General features: G+C 41.2%; 1 protein-coding gene across 10 annotated transcripts in view; it reads left to right on the forward strand.

The window, feature by feature from the left end:
- Positions 1 to 19,936, forward strand: part of MEF2C (myocyte enhancer factor 2C) — a 369,418-nt gene that overhangs the window by 175,203 nt on the left and 174,279 nt on the right. For all 10 annotated transcript variants that reach the window (XM_068247862.1, XM_068247894.1, XM_068247888.1 and 7 more), the window contains one exon: positions 11,132 to 11,319. In XM_068247862.1, coding sequence (XP_068103963.1) covers positions 11,266 to 11,319 — 54 coding nt within the window. In that variant the 5' untranslated portion in view covers positions 11,132 to 11,265. The remainder of the gene's footprint in view (positions 1 to 11,131; positions 11,320 to 19,936) is intronic.

Consider the following 19,936-nt stretch of genomic DNA (forward strand, 5'->3'; position numbering starts at 1 on the left):
GTTCACAGACAGGAAGCTGCCAGGACCATGGTCCTCACAGTTTCCTGTGGCAGGGATTTCACCACAATATCAGCCATACAGTGCCCCCTAATGATACTTTTGTGAAAAGGAGTAGACTTTTCATGTAAAAGGGGGTATCAGCTTCTGATTACGATGAAGTTCAATTCTTGGTGACGGTTTCTCTTTAAGGCCCGGTTCACATTAGCGGTGGCCGTCCGGAATCGCCGTGCCGGAGCCGGACCGCTTGCAGAACGGACGGAACGGACGCACGGCAATAGCAATGAAAGCCTATGCGTCCGTTCACATGCGTCCGTTCTGCCGGACCAGAGCCGGACCGGATCCGGATCCGGACTCCGGCGTCCGTTCCAACATGCGCTATTTTTTGGTCCGGCTCCTCCGGCAGCCGTATCCGGGGCGGAGCCGGACTGCACCATCCGGCCAATGGAAACCAATGAGAACCGGAGAGCGCACAACACACTGGCTACAAAAACCGGACGTTCTACCCCACTTCCTATGCATTTTGGATGGGGACCACATGGGCCCAGCGTTCAGGTGGGGCAGCAGCGATTTCATGCTGGAGCTCTAGGCAGCAACATGTCTGATATAAGTCTGATAACGAGGAGGCGAACAACAGAGAATTCCCAGGTATACGAGTAAAAAATGCCTGGATCCATGGTCCCAACTGCAGTCTCTGTATCCACGGATGGTCTCCACACGTCCACCTGTCTCCAACAATGACCCCAGACCCTTCTGCTGACCTCCCAGACCCCAGGTAATAACAGGTTGTTATCTCCTTAAGAAACCGGATCCGGACCGCAACCGTGTTCACACCGCACGGAAACCGGATGCAAACGGACCGGATCCGGATAGGAACCGTACGGATCAGGTCCGGTCCGGATACGGTGCGGTCCGGACATCCGGTGCGGTTTTGACAAGACCGCAAGTGTGAACGGGGCCTTAGTGTTAAAATCCATTCGGTCAGGTCACGACTCTATGGAGTAACAGACTAGTCATGCAGTCTTCCCGACCTTCCCTGCAGGATTTGCAGGTCATATAAAGTGGCGGGTGCACTCTCTATATTCCCAGTTCTGAAGGAAACCTCTCTCGTAGAGCGCCATTCATTTATTTAGGCAAAAATTGGAGAGCTGCTCAGAATCTCCCAGCAGTGATGCAGCAAATAGGCGGCACATTAGATGACACGCTGTGTTAGGTACATGCATTGTTAGTTTATTGAGTGAGACGCTCTAGTGGGGCTCTATTGCCCCTGAGTTGCATGAATCCTTTACACTTATCAGGAAATGTTTCTTTAACATTATCTGGCTTTAAAGGCGTCTTTGCGTTTTCTTTTTTTTTTTTAAACTGTCACAAATGATTGTAAAACCTTTTGACTGCCATATGCTCATGAAAGGAAAGGTAAAATGGTAAGCGCTCAATCACTTTCCTGCTGCCTGAACGAAGATTGCAAATGATAGCTCACTTATAGCCTGTTCAAAGGAGTTTAAATCACAATTGATTTACTCCCTGACTGAGCTGCCAATGGAATAATTGCTAATGGCTTCACAAATTAGGTGGGATGGAAGGTAGTAGATATGCTTTAAACACAGGAGGTTGATTGGCAACAGAACCAAAAAGAGAAAAAAAATTCCCCGCAGGCCTTTGGAATATCTTGTGGTAAGTCTTCTCTGTCCATTAGCGAACAGCATTACATAATTGTTGAAAGAAGCTGTTCCGTTTTAAAGAGTTTTCCAAGTTAAACTGAACGTGGACACCAGCTTCATCAAAGGAATTTATATTGACTCCATGTGGTCACTGACAAAATTGTGTTTATCGTCACTGATTTTCCTATGCCAAAAGCCAAACGGCATACTACGACATCAGGCTAAAACTATGACTTCATGTAATAACCTACATGGCCTGCGGTAAAAAGGGCAACGAGGTTAGCCGCTAGTAGAATATTGGTAAAACTGCAGATATTTTCCTAATTAATTCTGATAATAAAATATCAGTAATCTTTACAGATATTTGACTATGACCTTACCCTAACACAACCCCTCCCACTTGATGCTTAATACTAACCAGTTTTCCCCCTGGCTCTGCCTAAACCCCTATGGTTTTGCCTACCTAACCTTAAAACACACCTAACACTAGCATTCACCCCTGACACTTAACACTAAGGACCCCCTGGTGGTGCTAAACCCTAAAGACAACCTTCCTTAAAGAGAACCTGAGGTGGCATAACGTAATCCTAATAGAACCCAGAGGCATGTCGTGTGCACAATGACATGCCTCTGGGTCACTCTATCGCCGCTGCCAGCCCCTCCCTGCGCTCTTCTGTTCCCCCTCAAAAAATCACCAGGCTAGCAACAATTTGCTTGTCACTAGCCTGCTTTATTTATGTGAGACTGTCAATCAGCCTCCTCCACATCGCCCCCTCGATAAAATTCCTCCCCTGCTGCTCTCCGCCTCTATTAGCTTCCTCCAATAGGAAGCCAAGCCACGACCCAGGAAGTCCCAGGAAGTACTTGGTAGTACTTCCAAGTACCTAATCCTATCCGCCAATATTTTCTGGGGATCCAGAGGCGTATCTCTTCTTAGGTAAGTAATTATTTTTTTTGTACCTTAAAGGACAATCGAGGTGACATGTGACATGATGAGATAGACATGTGTATGTACAGTTTTCTGCCTGAAAAAGTTAAACATCAGGTATGCAAGTGACTGTTTCTTTTTGGGTCGGGGTCGGGTTGGACTAGGTCAGATTATAGCATACCCCTCACTGATAAGTAATTACAGCCATAAAACCCTTTCCTGTCAGTAAATGGCTTTTGAGAGCAGCAAAGAGATAAAAAAAAGGTCAATAATTCATAGATATGAGCTCTGGCATACTTCAATGAAGGCGTCATTGAGCAGAGACAATGAAGCAGTAAAAACTTGAAAACTAAATTTAAATATAACATAAAACTGTGGGATATCTAAAAAATCATTTTTAGGAGAATTAGGATAGATACAATTGCTTTCTCGTTTATTTTCACCTCTAATGTCCTTTAAGACTTCTTCTGGGTTAAGTGATGAACTACTCAGCACTATCCCAGTGCAGAAAGTTTGAATTTACTGTTCAGTAGAGCTGCAAATGCCCTTTCTTCTAATGTAATGGCTTGTGGTTGCTCAGCTGCATAAATATGGATTTCACAGTATACAGTAATGCTCTCTTGTGTACTCAGGGGGCCCAGGTAGTAATGTCTCAACTGTCATTGGATAGGACAGCGGACACCAAGAAGTGGCTTACTGTGCACCTAGCTAGAGTAGTGAGGATCTCTTTTCTGTGTGTTGGTGATTGTGGGGCGTGGCAAGCACACAGGAAGTACATAAACATGTGTTCGGTTACCTTGTGATACTTGGAAGCAGTTGTCAATTCAGACACTTTGGCCGTATAATTAATAATATATTCCTATAATATCACGGGTTACAAGAATAAAACACTTCTAGGTTTTAAGAGATTAGGTTTCCGAAACTGAAGAGGGGAGAAACTTTTTTAATATGTGGTCAACATGACTGATTTTATTTTCATCCTTAATCTCACTTCCTCGATATGTGGCTGTAGGAAGTAATGACATCATGGAGGAGACAGACACATTCCAGCTAATAATATTAATATATAAAAAGCGGTTATGGTGACTCAGTGGTTAGGGCCTTGCAGAGCTATGGTCTTAAATTGTGTTTCTGCTTAGGACACTACCAGCATGGTGTTTGTATGTCTTCCCTTGGTTGTGTGGGTTTCCTCCCATGACCCCAAAAAAAAGGCTTCTCTTAAATTGGCCTTGTAGTGCGGTTGGATGGTGAACCCATTTGAGAGAAGCTGGGCCTGATTTGTTAAGGAATCGCCAGAGATTTCCAAACACGTCTATTGGGTGCTCCAGCAACCCTGGACTGGAATTTTTTTAAAGCTCTCAACTAGGTCATATTGACACATAGTGGGGGTTGCTGGATGGTTAGTAGCCCGTGACTGCAGTCTCATCCAGATACCTAGGCTTATATTCAGGTAACCTTTCTCCTGTGTTTTCCCTTATCTTACCTACAAAGTAACTTTTCAGCAAGAGTATGTGCTGTCTTTTTGAGGAAGGGGGGTTCTCAAACTAAATTGTATTGTTAAGGTATGAGAATAACTTCTCCAGTTAAAAAAAAATAAAAAAACTGAAGAGAAAAGACAATTAAATCAGGACCCCATAGAGAAAACCTTAGTCCTGACTGTGATCCAATATGACCCATGTGAGGGTGGCAAATCCAGATCTCTTAGTTACTTTAATTTATCCACTCCAAGTCCTCTGGATCTTGCTGGGATTTGTTAACACTATCTTGCTACGTTCGCAGTGGTGCGTTTCGATGCATCAAAATGGTTGTATTATAAGACGGAAAGTTGCACCGTAATGCAAATCCTATGCGGCTTTCTCAGTGCAGCCGGTGCAATCTAACTCAGTGCGCCATCCCAACGCATTGCATGTAGTGCATCTTAACGGTGACAGTGAAGCACGCTTTTTATTGATTGTATGCTTCACTGTATGTGATGCAATGCCCAGTTAAAGTGCGCAGCTGCTTTCCTTTTCTGCTGCTTTCCTGCATTTAAAGGGAACGCAGTGCCTGCTATCAATGTAGCCTTCCTGCTAAGAAACTTATAGAACTTCTGAGATACCTTAGTAAATCCTAACTGCTTACTACAATTATTTTTTGGCTCAGTGAATCAGGCATAGTTTTCTGAACAGTGCTTCAAAAATGTTTTGCCACTATATAAACCTGTGACAACCCAAAGGAAAAAAATGAACAAGCTAAACAGATCACAATTTCCTTAAAACAAGCAGGACAGTTAACCCCTAAATCACTGCAAGCTGTAGATCTTGGACATGGCGGTCAGAGTTCAGAGCCCTGGAAGATTATCAAGTAAAATGGCAGCATACAGCGGTGCCTGTCACAGGGTGCTTGGACATGACTGGTCATTGGTCACCATGGTTACTGCACTTTGCACTTTGCTTTTTGCCTTAGTGGTGGCTGGATAGTGTAATGGTAAAGGGTTTTACCTCTGAAACAGGCAACCTGTGTTCAAATATCATCTTTTCCTGTTCAGTAAGCCAGCCCCTATTCAGTAAGGAGTACTTGGGCCAGACTCACTAACACTAAAACTGCCTACTGAACGCGCCTTGTGGCTGCAGCTCAAGCGTTTAAGTCGCCAGGAGAAAAGCTCAATATAAATGTTATTTGTCTTGTCTTATAATATAGACATGTAAGTGGTTAAAATGTATGGTCAGATTAGTTTTATTATTGTTTTATATTTTACAGCAAATGTAAAATTCCATTTTAGAAACAGTATATTTGATAAATCATCTAAATACTAAACTTCAGAGCTTCTGAACAGATTGCAGTACACATAAATGTTTTTTCTTCTGTGTATGCACGAATAGCATCCATACTCAACCTATGAAAAATAAGTAACACTAGTAGCTAAAGAAAAATACCATCCTTGCCCCCAAGGTTTTAATTTGCAAAATGAGATGAGTGTTTCCCTCCCCCCTCTTTTTATGATTTGGTGTAACCCTAGCCAGTTCTGTGATCAGGTGCTGCTGAGAGCTTTTGCCCTATCTCCATATTCAGTATCAGTTTAGCTACAACTGACAGCAGCAGGAGAAATGGAATGCCTGAAGATTTCATGAATGCTCTGCCTGTCAGTTCCAGGCCACTATTTACTTTTACAACGAGCTGTTTTGAACATTTTGTTTGAAAGTATGAAAATGTAGAACTGATAAGAGTGGTGGGAGGGACCGTGCATGCTGTTACTGTACTGGGAGAGGATTGTATCCTTCCTGGCTGCTCTGTGATTTCTCCTTCCTCACTGGCTTGTGGCTTCCAGAGTCGTGATCCATAAATCAGCTTTCATCCTGCTGGCCAATCATGTAAGCCGTCCAGCCTGACCTTCCACCCCACTGTGAGCAGAAGCTTATGCAGGCGCACTGCTGTAAGTGGATAGGGGCACTGGCTACAGCTGAAATGAAAGGAAGGGAAGTAGTCCCATATGTCTGTGCTGAGGATTAGCATATTGGCTTACGGTTACAGAGAAAGCCTATTAAGCTCCTTTGGGTCCTGCATGTGCTTGCGAACTACTTTTTTAACTTAATGTCTGAGGTAAGAAGGCTGTCAAAACCTAGGAGCAAGTGTAATCTGATAGAGAGGCAACTCATGCTGTATCTGATGCTCTGTCAGATGCAAGCTGTACCAATCCAAGCCATTACAGGCAGCACAGTGCATGGCATGTCTATTTGTATTTAATGCAATATGTGTATTATTATTATTATTGTTGTTGTTGTTGTTGCTGTTTTTGTCAGTGGGGGAGGAGCTTTTTATTATTATTATTATTGAAAATTGTCTACATCATTCATACCATCACCTGAAATTCAGAGTTAACTGAAATGCGAAAGTGACATTAGAAAGTTGCTAGATATTTAGGAAGTGGTGTCTGTATAGATGTGGCACTCATCTGTGGGGAATCAGTGGTTAATAACCAGTAGAGGTTGTGCAGAGTTGGTTATGCTTACAGTTACATTTGTTTTTGTATCTTATTGTATTACTAGAAGTTTCAATACTGTACTATGCTGTTTTGATCATACACAACTATATATATATATAAATAAATATATATATATATATAAATATATATATATATATATATATATATATATATATATATATATATATATATATATCTGTTAGTGGCATCAAGGCAAATAAGTAAATAGGACACGCGAGCTATCTGTTATTGAAGGAAGCCGGCAGCATTCTCAGCACCCGCTCCCATGTGCAGAAGCTTTTCTACCTCAGCAGCTTTGAATTAGAGCCAAACAATGGATTAAATAGCCAGGACACGGGCTTAACGTTGCATCTTCTATTGAAGGGATCTATCAGTTTGGCGGTGACAAGGAGAGCCCTACATGTGTAACTCATGTGCTGCAGGCTCGTACATCAGGCTGACAACACATTAGCATTAACTCGATCAGTGCCGGCTGGAAATCACATTGTTGTTGGCTGGTGGGACAGCTGATAAGTTTCCCCTGGTTAACCGTTCAGCGTTGCCTTTGGGATGTAAGGAAACTATGAGGAGCGGTAATGCAGAGCAAATTGTGCATTGTATTATCGCTCTGTGCTAATGGAGGAAGGTGCTAAGTTCATCGTTTTTCCAGGGAATTAAGCGATTAGCATGTTTTTAAGAATAGAAATTGCAGAGTTTAATTTATTAGTGGAAATCACAACTCCAAGAAATTTTGCGTCCCGTGACTTAAGAGACTGTAGCACGTTTTCTAAGTTATACTCCACTTAAGTCGCTAATTCTGTTTCCGTGAGGTGATTCTACTACCTAGAAGATGATTTACTGAATTAATATTTTGTCACTTTTCCTTGAGTGTCTTCTCATGCGTAAGGGACATTTCTTTTTCTGTAATTCCCCTGCACAGGACTGGATGTCACAGATTGATGCGATAACAAGTACATTCACATCTTTAGCAAGTCACCTCTGAAGCTCTCATTTCTCTGCAGTGCATAGTATTTAAATATTTGCTAATCTGCTTCACTTTTAACTTTTTTTTTTTCTTAAGCTGATTAAAGTACCTTCCTATTAATTATTGCATTTGAATATGAGATCTTTTTTAAGGACAGTTAGTGGCCAAAGTGTTCAGCCGGTGCTGTGTTAATGCCTAAAAATGATAATAAAAATATTATTATTAACCTTTTACCTCACCTGTGTATATTATAATTCCTAATAATTCCCCCTCATCTGCGTCTAATCATATGTTGTAATTTGATTTCTCCCCTGTGTCAGCTGACTGCCACGGCAGATAAGCTCATTTGAAAGCTCAGGATGCTAACAATATTTTTGCTTCCATGAAAGCAGGAAGTAGAAACACTGGAGATTTATTGCAGAATTTGCATCAGCTGTAACAAAGAAATGTTTTCTTTAAAGGTTATTATGCTGTTGAGTTTCTTTTAGAGCAGAGAGGAAGTTCTGAGTTCAGGTCCACTTTAAAACAGCAGTGGCTGGATAGTGCAATGGTTAAGGGCTCTGCCTCTGACGCAGGAGACCAGGGTTCGAATCTCGGCTCTGCCTGTTCAGTAAGCCAGCACCTATTCAGTAGGAGACATTAGGAAAGTCTCCCTAACACTGCTACTGCCTATAGAGTGCGTCCTAGTGGCTGCTGCTCTGGCACTTTGAGTCCGCCAGGAGAAAAGCGCGATATAAATGTTATTTGTCTTGTCATTAAGACAATCTCTTGCTTGGTGGCAAAATTGTAAAACCTTATCTTTGATAATGTTTAGGGCTGCCGATATGGTAATCAGTTTGTGCATGCACCCATTTGTGTTCATCCAGGACAATGGAATTACATTTGAATAAAAGTTTTTGTTTGTGCATGTCCATTTTGTTGCTTACAGTTTAGCAACCTCTGCTGTGGTCTGATATAACTCAGGCTATGGTTGGAATCTCTATAGCAGTGGCAGACAGTTGTCAACAAAGTTTGGTTTGCTCTCCGGGTACCTCCAGCATTTGACAACCATAGCAAACGAGGCTCTTTGTTTATTACAATTGATTTTATTATTATGCGTGTTTTCTGTGACATTAAGGAGCGCCAGAAGCCTTGTTTACTGAGACCCTCAAGGATGGCTCACAGATTTCCTTGATGTACACTAATGTGGTTTTTAAAGCTGTGATGGAAGCTCGTTGTTTTTTAAATAATCAGCATTACTCAGTGCACAGTGGACTGCTGGTGCTGCAAAAATCGCTCAGATGGCCAGTTGTGCACATGCTTCATTTTTTTTCTAGATTTCACATGAATGATTGTTAAAGTGAGAGCAGCAGTTACTGTACCAATTGGATGCATTTTGATTTCCTGCAGAGCCATTATCAGAACCCATAACAATGTTTTAGGCCCCATATAAGGCACAAATTAAGGTCCCTCTTATATGTTCAGTGGTGGACCCCAGAGCTCTCTGAATTGCATGCATTCATTTGGGTGGTATTTGTACAGTGCAGAGACAGGTGACATCCATGTCACCTTGTCACTGCACTGAAACTGTATTTCAAGGCCAAGGGGTAAAAAAAACAAAAACAAAGCATGACCTCCATGGGCCTAATGGCATTTAACCAAATCTGCTTCTAATGCTGGGGATACACAGTATGTTTCTGTACCGTGTATGGAGCAGCTGATCCGGCCAGCTGATAATATTCAGCTGGTCCGATCAAGCTGCTCGACCCCCGCCCGCTCAATTCCGCCGGCGGACAGTGGCAGGGAATCGAGCAGCTGATGAGGAGCGAGGACGAGCGGTAATTGATCCGTGCGGACGAGCGGGGACGCGGCGGGGGTTGATCCGGCGGCTAGTTAGCCACCAGATCGACCCGTGTATTCTCAGCATAATATTGTCAATTTAAACTGAGCACAAGATTCAGACATAACTGGAGGATAGCTTTAGTAAAAAAAATGTCTTTCAACATGATCAGCAGTCCAGGGGGACAAAATAACATGACGATTTGTACGTTCCTACTAAAGCAGTTAGACTTTTTTTATTTTCTCATACTCTTTCTTTGGCTCTTTACAGTAAATTCACATTAGGCATTGCAGCCCCCATACAATATAACTGAATTGAGCACATGTCCCATAGCAGCACCACTCGGCATCGCGTACAGTTTCAATCCTAGTAGTGGAAGAAGGAGGCGGTACAGAGTGGTGGGAACTGTTTTGTGCTGCGTTTGGCGTGAACAGGTTCTCAGTGTGATTGGTGGCTTTATTGGCCAGTGAGGTCATTCAAGAACACAACAACACTTTGATTTCAGCAGCTTGTTTCTTTGGGCTGTTTTGACAACATGGAACATAAGTGTGATAAATCATGGATAGATGGAGAGGAGACACATGCGCAATATGCTCAGGATCTTGTACTTCTTGTCAGGGCTAGATGTCTGCATAGGCCACCTCCTAGGACAGCTTCTACCCAAGAGAGCAGCTGGGCGTAGAAGTTGAGGTTTCTCCATATGGAAGCAAATTAAGAGCAACACTAGGAAGAATGTGCTACTGACTAAATCAAGTTATGCTTGAAAAAAAGGGTCTACCGTACATGGAACAGGCTGTTCATGGAATGGGGGAGAGGGGCTGCAGCACACAGAAAGCATGGCCCATAACCAGGAGAGGGGATGAACATAGAAAAGATAGCTCAAGGAAGTTGACCTAGAGGAGAAAAAAAATTCAACCTTACCTCTACTGTTTTGGTAGAGCGTGGTCTGACCACAAGCTACGGTCCTTTTCAATGCAGTACATCCAATTAGTTGCTATGATCTAGACCCTAGGTCCTCAACACATGGTATGTGTACCCCAGGTTGGGCTCTGGGAGTACTCAAACTTGTCTCAGTTAATCTATTAAGTTTTTGAGATGGAAAAATTGACATACCATACATAAATTAATCCGAATAAGTATTTATAGTTGATTAAAACCATCAATGAATGTTTGAAAAGCATTGAAAAGCATTTATACACAATTATGAAATCCTCCTAAGCAATATGTATGCATCAGGCGGTACTTGAGATGATGTTACTCAAAACAGGGGGCAGTTGGTCACCACAGTCATTAATAAAGTAGTACATGCCAAAATAATGTTGAGAAACACTGGTCTAGACTGTCCACAGGAGGAGAGAGCTGTAATTTATAATGAACACAATTAAGGAAACGGTCTGTCAATATGCCAACCACCAGTTCCATGTAGCTTGCTTCTTGGCCTCAGTCACATTCTCTATTGGCAGACACGTATTCACAGGAAAAGGGAATGAGGGTTCATTGGTCTAAAATGATTTCAAATTTCAGCTAGCCATAATGAGAACATCTGTCAGATCTGATAGATTATCACTTATACCAGGACCCCTACAGTGTCCAGTTATTGTAATCAGTGGATGAACCATTTCCTGTGTGTGTGTGTGAAAACTGTGCATTTTTTATACTACAATCCTTTCCACATTGTCATTTTAATTGCTTTATGTAATGAGGTGTCTTCTATAAAAAAATATACATGTATCTGTCTATGTTTTGTTTTAATAGCCATTCGTTTCTTTCACACAAACAGGTCCGGATGTCGGGATCTGTGAACTGAAAAGAGTAACCAGAAAGTGAAAGAACTGTGACAGAAAGAAGTGAGAAGGATAGAGGAAGGAAAAATACATTGCTTCAAGGACGAAGGAAGAAAGGAAAACGGGGACTATGGGGAGAAAAAAGATTCAGATTACGCGGATAATGGATGAACGTAACAGACAGGTAGGAAGCAGCAAATGTTTCTCTGGAGAATATTATGGGCCTGTCCCACTAGTGTAGAGAGTAATGAGTCTCTCCTCAAGAATCACACTTGTGTAATTAATCACAGTGAATATATTAAGAGTGCAATGTATAAACATTGCGTTTTGTAAGTTTTAAAAGATAATTAATTGACAAGCAAGGCAACAGTGGCACTAGCTCAGCAAATTGAATAGAGGGTGGTGGATGGTGCTTGTAGGGAAGAGTTGACACCCCCTGATCACAACACTGCATAATGACGGAGTACGGCTCTGCAGCTCAGCACTGCCTTGGAGAGGGGATTTTATTATTGCAAGCAAGAGTCTAATGCCTCCCAGTGCTTTTCCATACCTGCCAACATTGTCATCGTTTCCGAGCTGTATTTATTCCTCCAAAGTCACAACCATTTCTTTAGAGTCCACCAGCCCTTTGCCAGTGTTAGATATTATTTCATAGTATATTCATTTTTTACACCAAGAATGACCTTGTAGACGTGCGTGTTATTTCAGTGCATTTCTTTGCGTTATCCTGTTTTTGAAGGCACTGAATAAACAGATTAGTCGGCGCACCAAAATGCAACTTGCAGAATTTTTTCACCTTCAAACCATTTGGTTTGAACGTGCTCTAAAAATTGGAAACTTACAAGAGATTTGTCCGGATTTCCCAGATAGGACACTAAAACATATAGACTATATATAATTCACTAAATAGACTAAGCATTGCAACAGAGCATTAAAGCCATAGTTTACTGTTCCATTTTTTTGATGCATATGATAGTAAATTCAAGTTAAATAGAAATCTATGGGTTTTGTGTCTAGACCTACTGTATAGTTTTTACAAAAAAAAAACCAAAACATATGTTTAATACCTGGCTGTCTGGTTCATGGTTTGGTCCTTTAGCTCCCTGCTGCCAGCAGATTGAGAGTTGCTTCCCACTTTGCTGGCAGCAAAAGCATAGTGCAGAGAAGATCATGTGACCACATCCACTTCTTTCCTCTGTTAAAGAACAGAATGAAGAACAGAAGAAAATAATATTTGCACAGACCTGAATTGTAGTGGTGGATTTTAAATACCATAAATCAATTTACATAGATCTGTGTTTGTTTCATTAGCTGATGTGTTAATTTTTTTAAAGTGTTTGCCTCCTTACTATACAGTAACCAAGCAGCTCGGGGTGACCCAAAACCACATGGAAAGTGTAGGGGACTAAAAGAGACCGAAAATCCCTCCTACTAAAAAGCAATGCTTAGGCTGGTTTGCCTCCTTAAAACAGAAGGAATTTAGAATAATTCACCTGTCACAGAGTTGGAGAAGCACCCATGCAAAAAGACTTTAGTGTGCCTTAGCTCACGGTCACAGTACTATGTGGCCCAATAACGTTAGATTCCACAGAGCTGGCACCAGATGAAGTAAAAAATGCTCTTTATTCAAACGTCATTAAAATGACATTCAGTCAGTAATCATAGCAAGAAATTGTAGCAATGGCGACAGCCCGCTGTTTCGGACTTGACGTCCTTTGTCAAGCCATACTGCTATCACTAAAAGTGAAACACATCTTCCTTAAATAATGATCAGTTACACAATCAACCAATGAGTTTAAAATCAGATTGGCCAACTATGTATCACATGATCTTTAGTAGTTCCCCATCAGGTCCTCATCCCTTGTCTGAACTTCTCATTGGTGGAAAAGATTTTAAACTCATTGGTTGATTGTGTAAATGATCACTATTTAAGGAAGGCGTGTTTCACTGTTAGTGATAGCAGTATGGCTTGACAAAGGACGTCAAGTCCGAAACAGCGGGCTGTCACCATTGCTACAATTTCTTGCTATGATTACTGACTGAATGTCATTTTTAATGACGTTTGAATAAAGAGTATTTTTTACTTCATCTGGTGGTGGCAGCTGTGTGGAATCTAACAATAATTAATCTGAATTATTGTGAATTCCTTCTGTTTTAAAAAGGCAAATCCTTGTGGTTTTGGATCACCCCGAGCTGCTTGGTTACTGTGTTGTACTGGTCCAAGCCCTATCCCATAGAGCCATATCAATTCCTGCCATGTACTGGTCCAAGCCCTATCCCATAGAGCCATATCAATCCCTGCCATGTACTGGTCCAAACCCTATCCCATAGAGCCATATCAATCCCTGCCATGTACTGGTCCAAACCCTATCCCATAGAGCCATATCAATCCCTGCCATGTACTGGTCCAAGTCCTATCCCATAGAGCCATATCAATCCCTGCCATGTACTGGTCCAAGCCCTATCCCATAGAGCCATATCAATCCCTGCCATGTACTGGTCCAAGCCCTATCCCATAGAGCCATATCAATCCCTGCCATGTACTGGGCCAAGCCCTGACTTTCACTAATCAGGATAAAAAGTCTGCATGTGGGGTTGATGCAGCTCTGTAAAATTTAAAGCAATAGGCTTGCTAGACACCAGCGGTTCTGAGTGCAAGCTTAGCTTCTGGGGCATAAAGAGATAATTTGCATATTCAGTAGTGGTGCATTGTGGGTAACCATAGATGTTCACTTTAAGCTGAATTATTGTAAATTCTTTCTGTTTTAAGAAGTCAAACCAACTTAAGCATCGGCCCCTTATTATAACACTGTAAGCCACCGTACTATGATGGTGATCACTGCAGCCATGCCTGGGACATAAAGCTCCTGAGCAATGTCCAAAGATCACTCAGGGAATTCCCAAAGTGACACTGTGCATTGTGTGAGCCTTTGCCATTGGGCACGCTTCCTCCCTACTTAAAGATGAACTTTAGAGAAAAGGAAGAAAAATAAATCAATATGTTGTAATGTGAGAAGTTAAAAAATAGAAGAGAGATCAAGAAATGATTAATAATTGCCATGTAACTTCATATTTCATGTTCATATTGTTTGATCCACAATCAGCCTGCATGTAATCATCTTTACTACTGGCAGACATGAAAAAAACAGACAACACCAAGCACCATTATCTCTAACCACACCCCCTAACAATGCAATAGGCTAAAAAGAGCTATGCATATGCACAGAGGGAGATACTGGTTGCTTGGCAGTTGGAAACAGCTGTTATGTCCCACAATGCAACAAGGCTCACAGACAGTGTCAGGGCCTAGGTTCTGACATCACACTGTGGGAGGGGTTTCACCACAATATCAGCCATACAGACTCCCGTAATGAGCTATTCGAGAAATGGTAAAGATTTCTCATGGGAAAAGGGGGTATGAGCTACTGATTGGAATGAAGTTCTTCTTTAAATTAGTGACATGATACCACAATAGGGATATTTCCTGATCGCAGGTTACCACTGCATGCTGTGCTATTAGTAAATTCCACCCAGCATCTTATCACACAACAAGTGGACGTAGATTTAGCACTGTTTTGGTGAAAAAAAATCCCCTTAATATAAGTGAATTCTGTTGAACCGCTTTAGCTCTGCCCATAGAATGAAACATTCTTCATCTATTTAGGTTCTTAAGACTTTAGTTACCCTTTAAATCTTTCAAAGAGTCGTTTACTAAAGGAGTAATTCCAGCGCTGGTCCATGGAACTTGTGTTTGCTTCAAACATCCAAGCATATGCAGAAGAGTCTCTATTTATAAATCCCCCCTGCACTTATGTGTGTGTTTAAAGTAAGCACCATTTTATTAGTTTGGGATAAATATTACCCTTTGAATAAATCAGCTACTAATGCAAAATAGTCTTCTTTTTGAATATCTTCCCAGAGACTCTAACAGTGATAGTAATATACTAGCAGCCTTGCTTGGAAAACTGCATCTTACTACAGTCTCACTTTTCATATACAGAGGAACTCTGCAGGTACTTATTTTTAATTTGATGACATGAAACAGAGTTTTGTCCCTTCTCTTGGCTCCCATGTCTCGTAACGTCCATAATTCATGTATTTCTAGTCGAGGTCCCAGCCACTGTCTCATACCAAGAAAAAGATCTCCCCAGATTAAATAAGGACACTAACAAATCATTTTGAGGTCTTGTTCTGTAACTTTGGCGATTATATACAGTAAGTTTCATGTATGAATGGAGATAGACTAGTGGATAGAATTCGGTATTTTTCTTGTATGAGTTAAAAATTAACCTCAGGGTAGAGTAAAAAAAAATTTTTTTAAAGTGTAAAACTGCAACCTTCCAAATTTGTCTGACATTAATTCTCCTAAAAGGGATTCCTTCGAGCAGCTGTTGGTATGGTCCTTTGCCCCATTGTTAAAACCTCTGCTACCTGTAAGTGCAGTTTGAGTTTGAATCCACTGGACTCCTTCGTAGAAGAGTGAGTGACACAAAAAGACTTGCAAGCTGAACTGTTTGTGTATTTGGCACCATATTTTCAAGAATGAAAAATGTTGGTTTATGTTAGTGCCAATTAGTTTTCTAAGTAAGGTTAGTGTGAGAGTGGTGTTAGCGTTATTGGTTGTTAGTGCTAGGCAGGCCCGGGCCGAGGCATAGGCTGGAGAGGCTCCAGCCTCAGGGCACAGTGTAGGAGGGGGCACACAATTCATTCAGCTGTCATTCCTAATTGTGTATGAAGCAGAAAGAAATAAGAAAAGGGGATACATAGCAGTGACTGCAAGCCAGATAACTACATATTAAGGTGTTGGGGAGGTTGTGGGCCCTGTGGCCCTCTTAGTCTAATAGCAATCAGTGTGTGATGGCTGGGGTGGCAGGGATTGAGGGGCGCACTTTGGTGTCTCAGCCTTGGGTGCTGGAGAACCTTGTCCCTGCTCTGGTGCTAGGCATAGATTAAAATCTAGTGCTTGATTTACAGTAGGGCTTACAGTTAGTGTTGGGCTAAAAGAAGGGGCAAGGTTCATCTTAGAGCGGACCTGAGCTCTTGCACAGCACTTAAAGAAAACTCTTTATTGCACATATTTACTTGCTGAAGAAATTCACTGCAATGTGCCCAGTTTTTGTTTAGCTAGATCAAAGAATCCATTCAGCTCTCATCAGCCGCTGTGAATCAGGGCGCATTGCCTGTAAGTTTTAAGTTTAGATCCCCTTTAAGCTCAATTTTATAAGGTTAGCTTTAGATTACTTATTTGATACCACTAACTTTCATTTATGAGCAGGGCCAGATTGGTGGCACTGAACGACACAGCACTGGGGCAGATTTATCAAAACCAGTGTAAATAAAGGGAGAGCAAAATTGGTGCAAGAGTGGAGCAGATGCCCAATTCCAGGTTTGCTCAGGACAGGCGTTGAAATATCTGAATAATGAAACCTTTACAACAAGGCATATGTATTTTCATGTATGTTATCCAGAAACAACCAAAGCAACCAGTGCGTTAAGACAGTTGAATGCATTGCAAAACAGAGATGTAAACATGACAATTGAAATATATGGGTAAAGCATTCATATTCGCTAATGCGTTCTGTTACTTGCATAATGGACGCTGCCATAGTAACGCTTGCGTTAATCATGTACCGCAGGTTGTGCTAATTGCATAACACGCAGTACACTGCTGGCGGTAGCAATGGTAATATTGCTGTGCGCTGCCTGCGCATAGCAATAATACTGGCAGTTAGTACATCAACCTCATGGCGTGAATGAGAATTAACTTTACCTTACTCTGCACCTACTTGAAAACACCCTATCATTTTGGCAACGTAGGAAGGATGCAGGTCAAGATTAGATGTATTCTTCAGTTATTTAGAATGAAGTTATCTCTTGAACACATTTGTATGATGAGTCTGTTCTTAGGCACACATTGTTTTCCACACATACGGATCCATCATTTACATTTTCTCTTGTGTGCTGGATACGTAGCTATAGAGAAGATTGGATTAACCATTGCAGGGTCAAACACGTAAACATTGCTGGTGTGATGTGTTGAGATAGCAACCATACATTCGCTAGAGCGATTATTCCACAAGAGCCTGTCAACATATGTTTGATGTATACCTTTGACAGCAGCAATGTGAGCCAGATAGAGCAAATAGAAACTGTCAGGAATAAATATGTTAATACACTTGAATTAGGAGCTGTTACATTGTGTTATGCAGTTGTGCGCGGAGTGCTGCAGGTATGGTAATGATTTGTGAAAACACTTGTCAAGTTTTAGCAGCAACCATAAATGTATACGTAAAGAAAGTTTAATGTAGCTGTGTAAACCTTTTCACCCATTTTTTTAAAGCAGTACTTGATAATGCAAGCTGATGTAATTGGTTGCAACAGGCAATGGCATTATTTCTCTGCTGCCAGTTGTTGAGTTTTTGTAGAGTGAAATTGTCGAGCCATATGGGCAATCATACAGCACCTGCACCTCTTTGCTTTGATCTGAGATGACATAGACTATAACCCTTCCCAATTCTGCCTAAAATTTAAAGAAAACGTGCCTGGAGTACCACTAAAATTATAGAATACTTGAGCTGAGAGTATATTGACGAAATAGAAATCTTTGATGTAGTTTAGAAACTCTAAAACATTGGGCCATATGCAATCCACTTTTTCTCCCGAGTTTTTTCCTAGGAGATAATTTTTCATCTTCCATTTAAAATAACTTTCTAGCACTTTGCAATGGAGAAAGTACCAAAAGTAGGTGAAAAGGTACTGTCAAAACTATTTTGCACATTTGTTTGCTTGCTGATGGTTTAAAAAGCATTTTATTTACAAGTTGTCAAAATATCACCTACGAGAAAACTCAAGTGAAAAAATGAATTGCATATGGCCCCTTGTGTCCTAATCTTCCATTAACGTCTCATCTTGAAGTCCATAATTGTCATGTAACTGTTCATTATCAGATGAGTGAAAATGAACAGTTTAGGTTCCCAAAACTTTAAACCAAGTCAAGGAGGGAGAAAAATCCTAATCAGAACCAAAAGACTTGCTAGAGAAGGTCCTGTTGGTGTTGTTACTTTTTCAAAGCATCTCCTATTAGTGAGCCACAGTGCCCACCAAGCTTTACATTGAGTATAACGAGAATAGGAAGTAATGGCGATATCTCCCTAGTGGGGTAACAGACAGTAGTAAATCCTGCAGAGGAACTGACTTTTTTCACTCGTTCCCATTCTATCAAGAAGCTAGAAGTGTTCTCCAGATGGGACTTATGCTGAATACACTCAGTGCGTTCCCGCACCCGATTTCCCGCTCGATTCCTGTCGATTCGTTTATTTCCAACATGTCCGACTTTCATTTCGATGGATCGTTAGGTCGATTCGCATGTAAAGTATGTCAAATCGACCTAACGATCCATCGAAATGAAAATGGGACATGTTGGAAATAAACGAATTGACGGGAATCGAGCGGGAAATCGAGTGCGGGAACGCACCGTGTGTATTCAGCATAAGACTGCAAAAAAAAACAAAAAAAACCCCAAAAGAATAGTTCTTTACCCATGTGGGAGAAAAAAATCTCAGACCAGTAAAGTTGTATTGCATTTTATTTCCATTCAAGATCAATAAAAATGCATTTATTGTGTAAATGGAACATACTCTGCTTCAGATATGTATTCCTTAGTTTTTTGTGAAAGGAAATACAGTGCAGACAGATAACAAACATTTCAAAAGCAAGCTGTCTTTCCCTTAACTTGCTTCTGAGTCTGTAAGTATATCTTTTGGTCCAGTGGATCAACCATTGATTTGCTGTGAGATTCACCCACCTTGAAACATAAGCACATGCACCTGAGCTTGTTTCCAAGAACTCATTATCATTATTTCACGCCTGAAGCTGAGTCTAGCTTGACGACATTTTCATAGTCGGAGGACAGATTTTGAGAATCTTGCAATTAATCTAACCTCTCCTTTGTTTCCATTGTTTCAGACTCTAAAAAAAGGTATTTAGTAGAGTTTTTTAAGCGGAAAATAGCTGCAATTTGTCTTTCGGTAATTGAGCCTTAATTGTTTGCAGTTTTAATTATTTAGCATAATAAGAAGTAAGGACTTCTCTGGAAAACAGGCTGTCTTTGTTTCAGTTAGTAGGAAATACGATTATATAATACGTTTCAATTTTACCCACCAAATAGCCTGATAAAATGAATGTGGTAATGTTGCCACTTTATACAATTGGCACTTTTTTCACCTGTAAGTGCCTGCATGTCCGTTATACAGTGATGAAGGTATAGACAAGCCTGATAGGTAAACCTGGCAGTTATGGATAGTGAGCTCCACTTCGGTGATTTAAAAATATTAATGATTTTTCGTTGACATAAAAACATGCCTAATAAGTAAACCTAGTGGTTATGAGCGGTGAGCTCCTCTTTAGGGAATAATAATAAGTGTTCTTTGATTTAATATCTCATTTTTTTCATCTTTGTTTTTTCCAGTTAAAGTACTCCCGAGGTAAGCTAAAAAAAAACCTATTTTTACTTACCTGGGGCTTCTTCCAGCCCTTACAAGTAGATGCGCCTCCGGTCTCCTGCTGGCTGCATCTGAAGATCGCCGTCTCCCAGATGGGTCGGTGTCTTCTGCGCTTGCGTCACTAGGAGCGTGCAGTATGCTCCCCATGATGCATGCACAGAAGACGCATGCACAAAGACGTCGACCTCAGAGGTCGCCAGCGGGAGACAGAGGAAGACTGAAGGTGCGTCGAGGGACACACATGACTTGTAGGGGCTGGATGAAGCCCCAGGTAAGTAAAATAGTCCTCTTCTTTTTATG

This window comes from Hyperolius riggenbachi, chromosome 1, assembly GCF_040937935.1.
Source record: "Hyperolius riggenbachi isolate aHypRig1 chromosome 1, aHypRig1.pri, whole genome shotgun sequence".
Lineage (NCBI taxonomy): Eukaryota > Metazoa > Chordata > Amphibia > Anura > Hyperoliidae > Hyperolius > Hyperolius riggenbachi.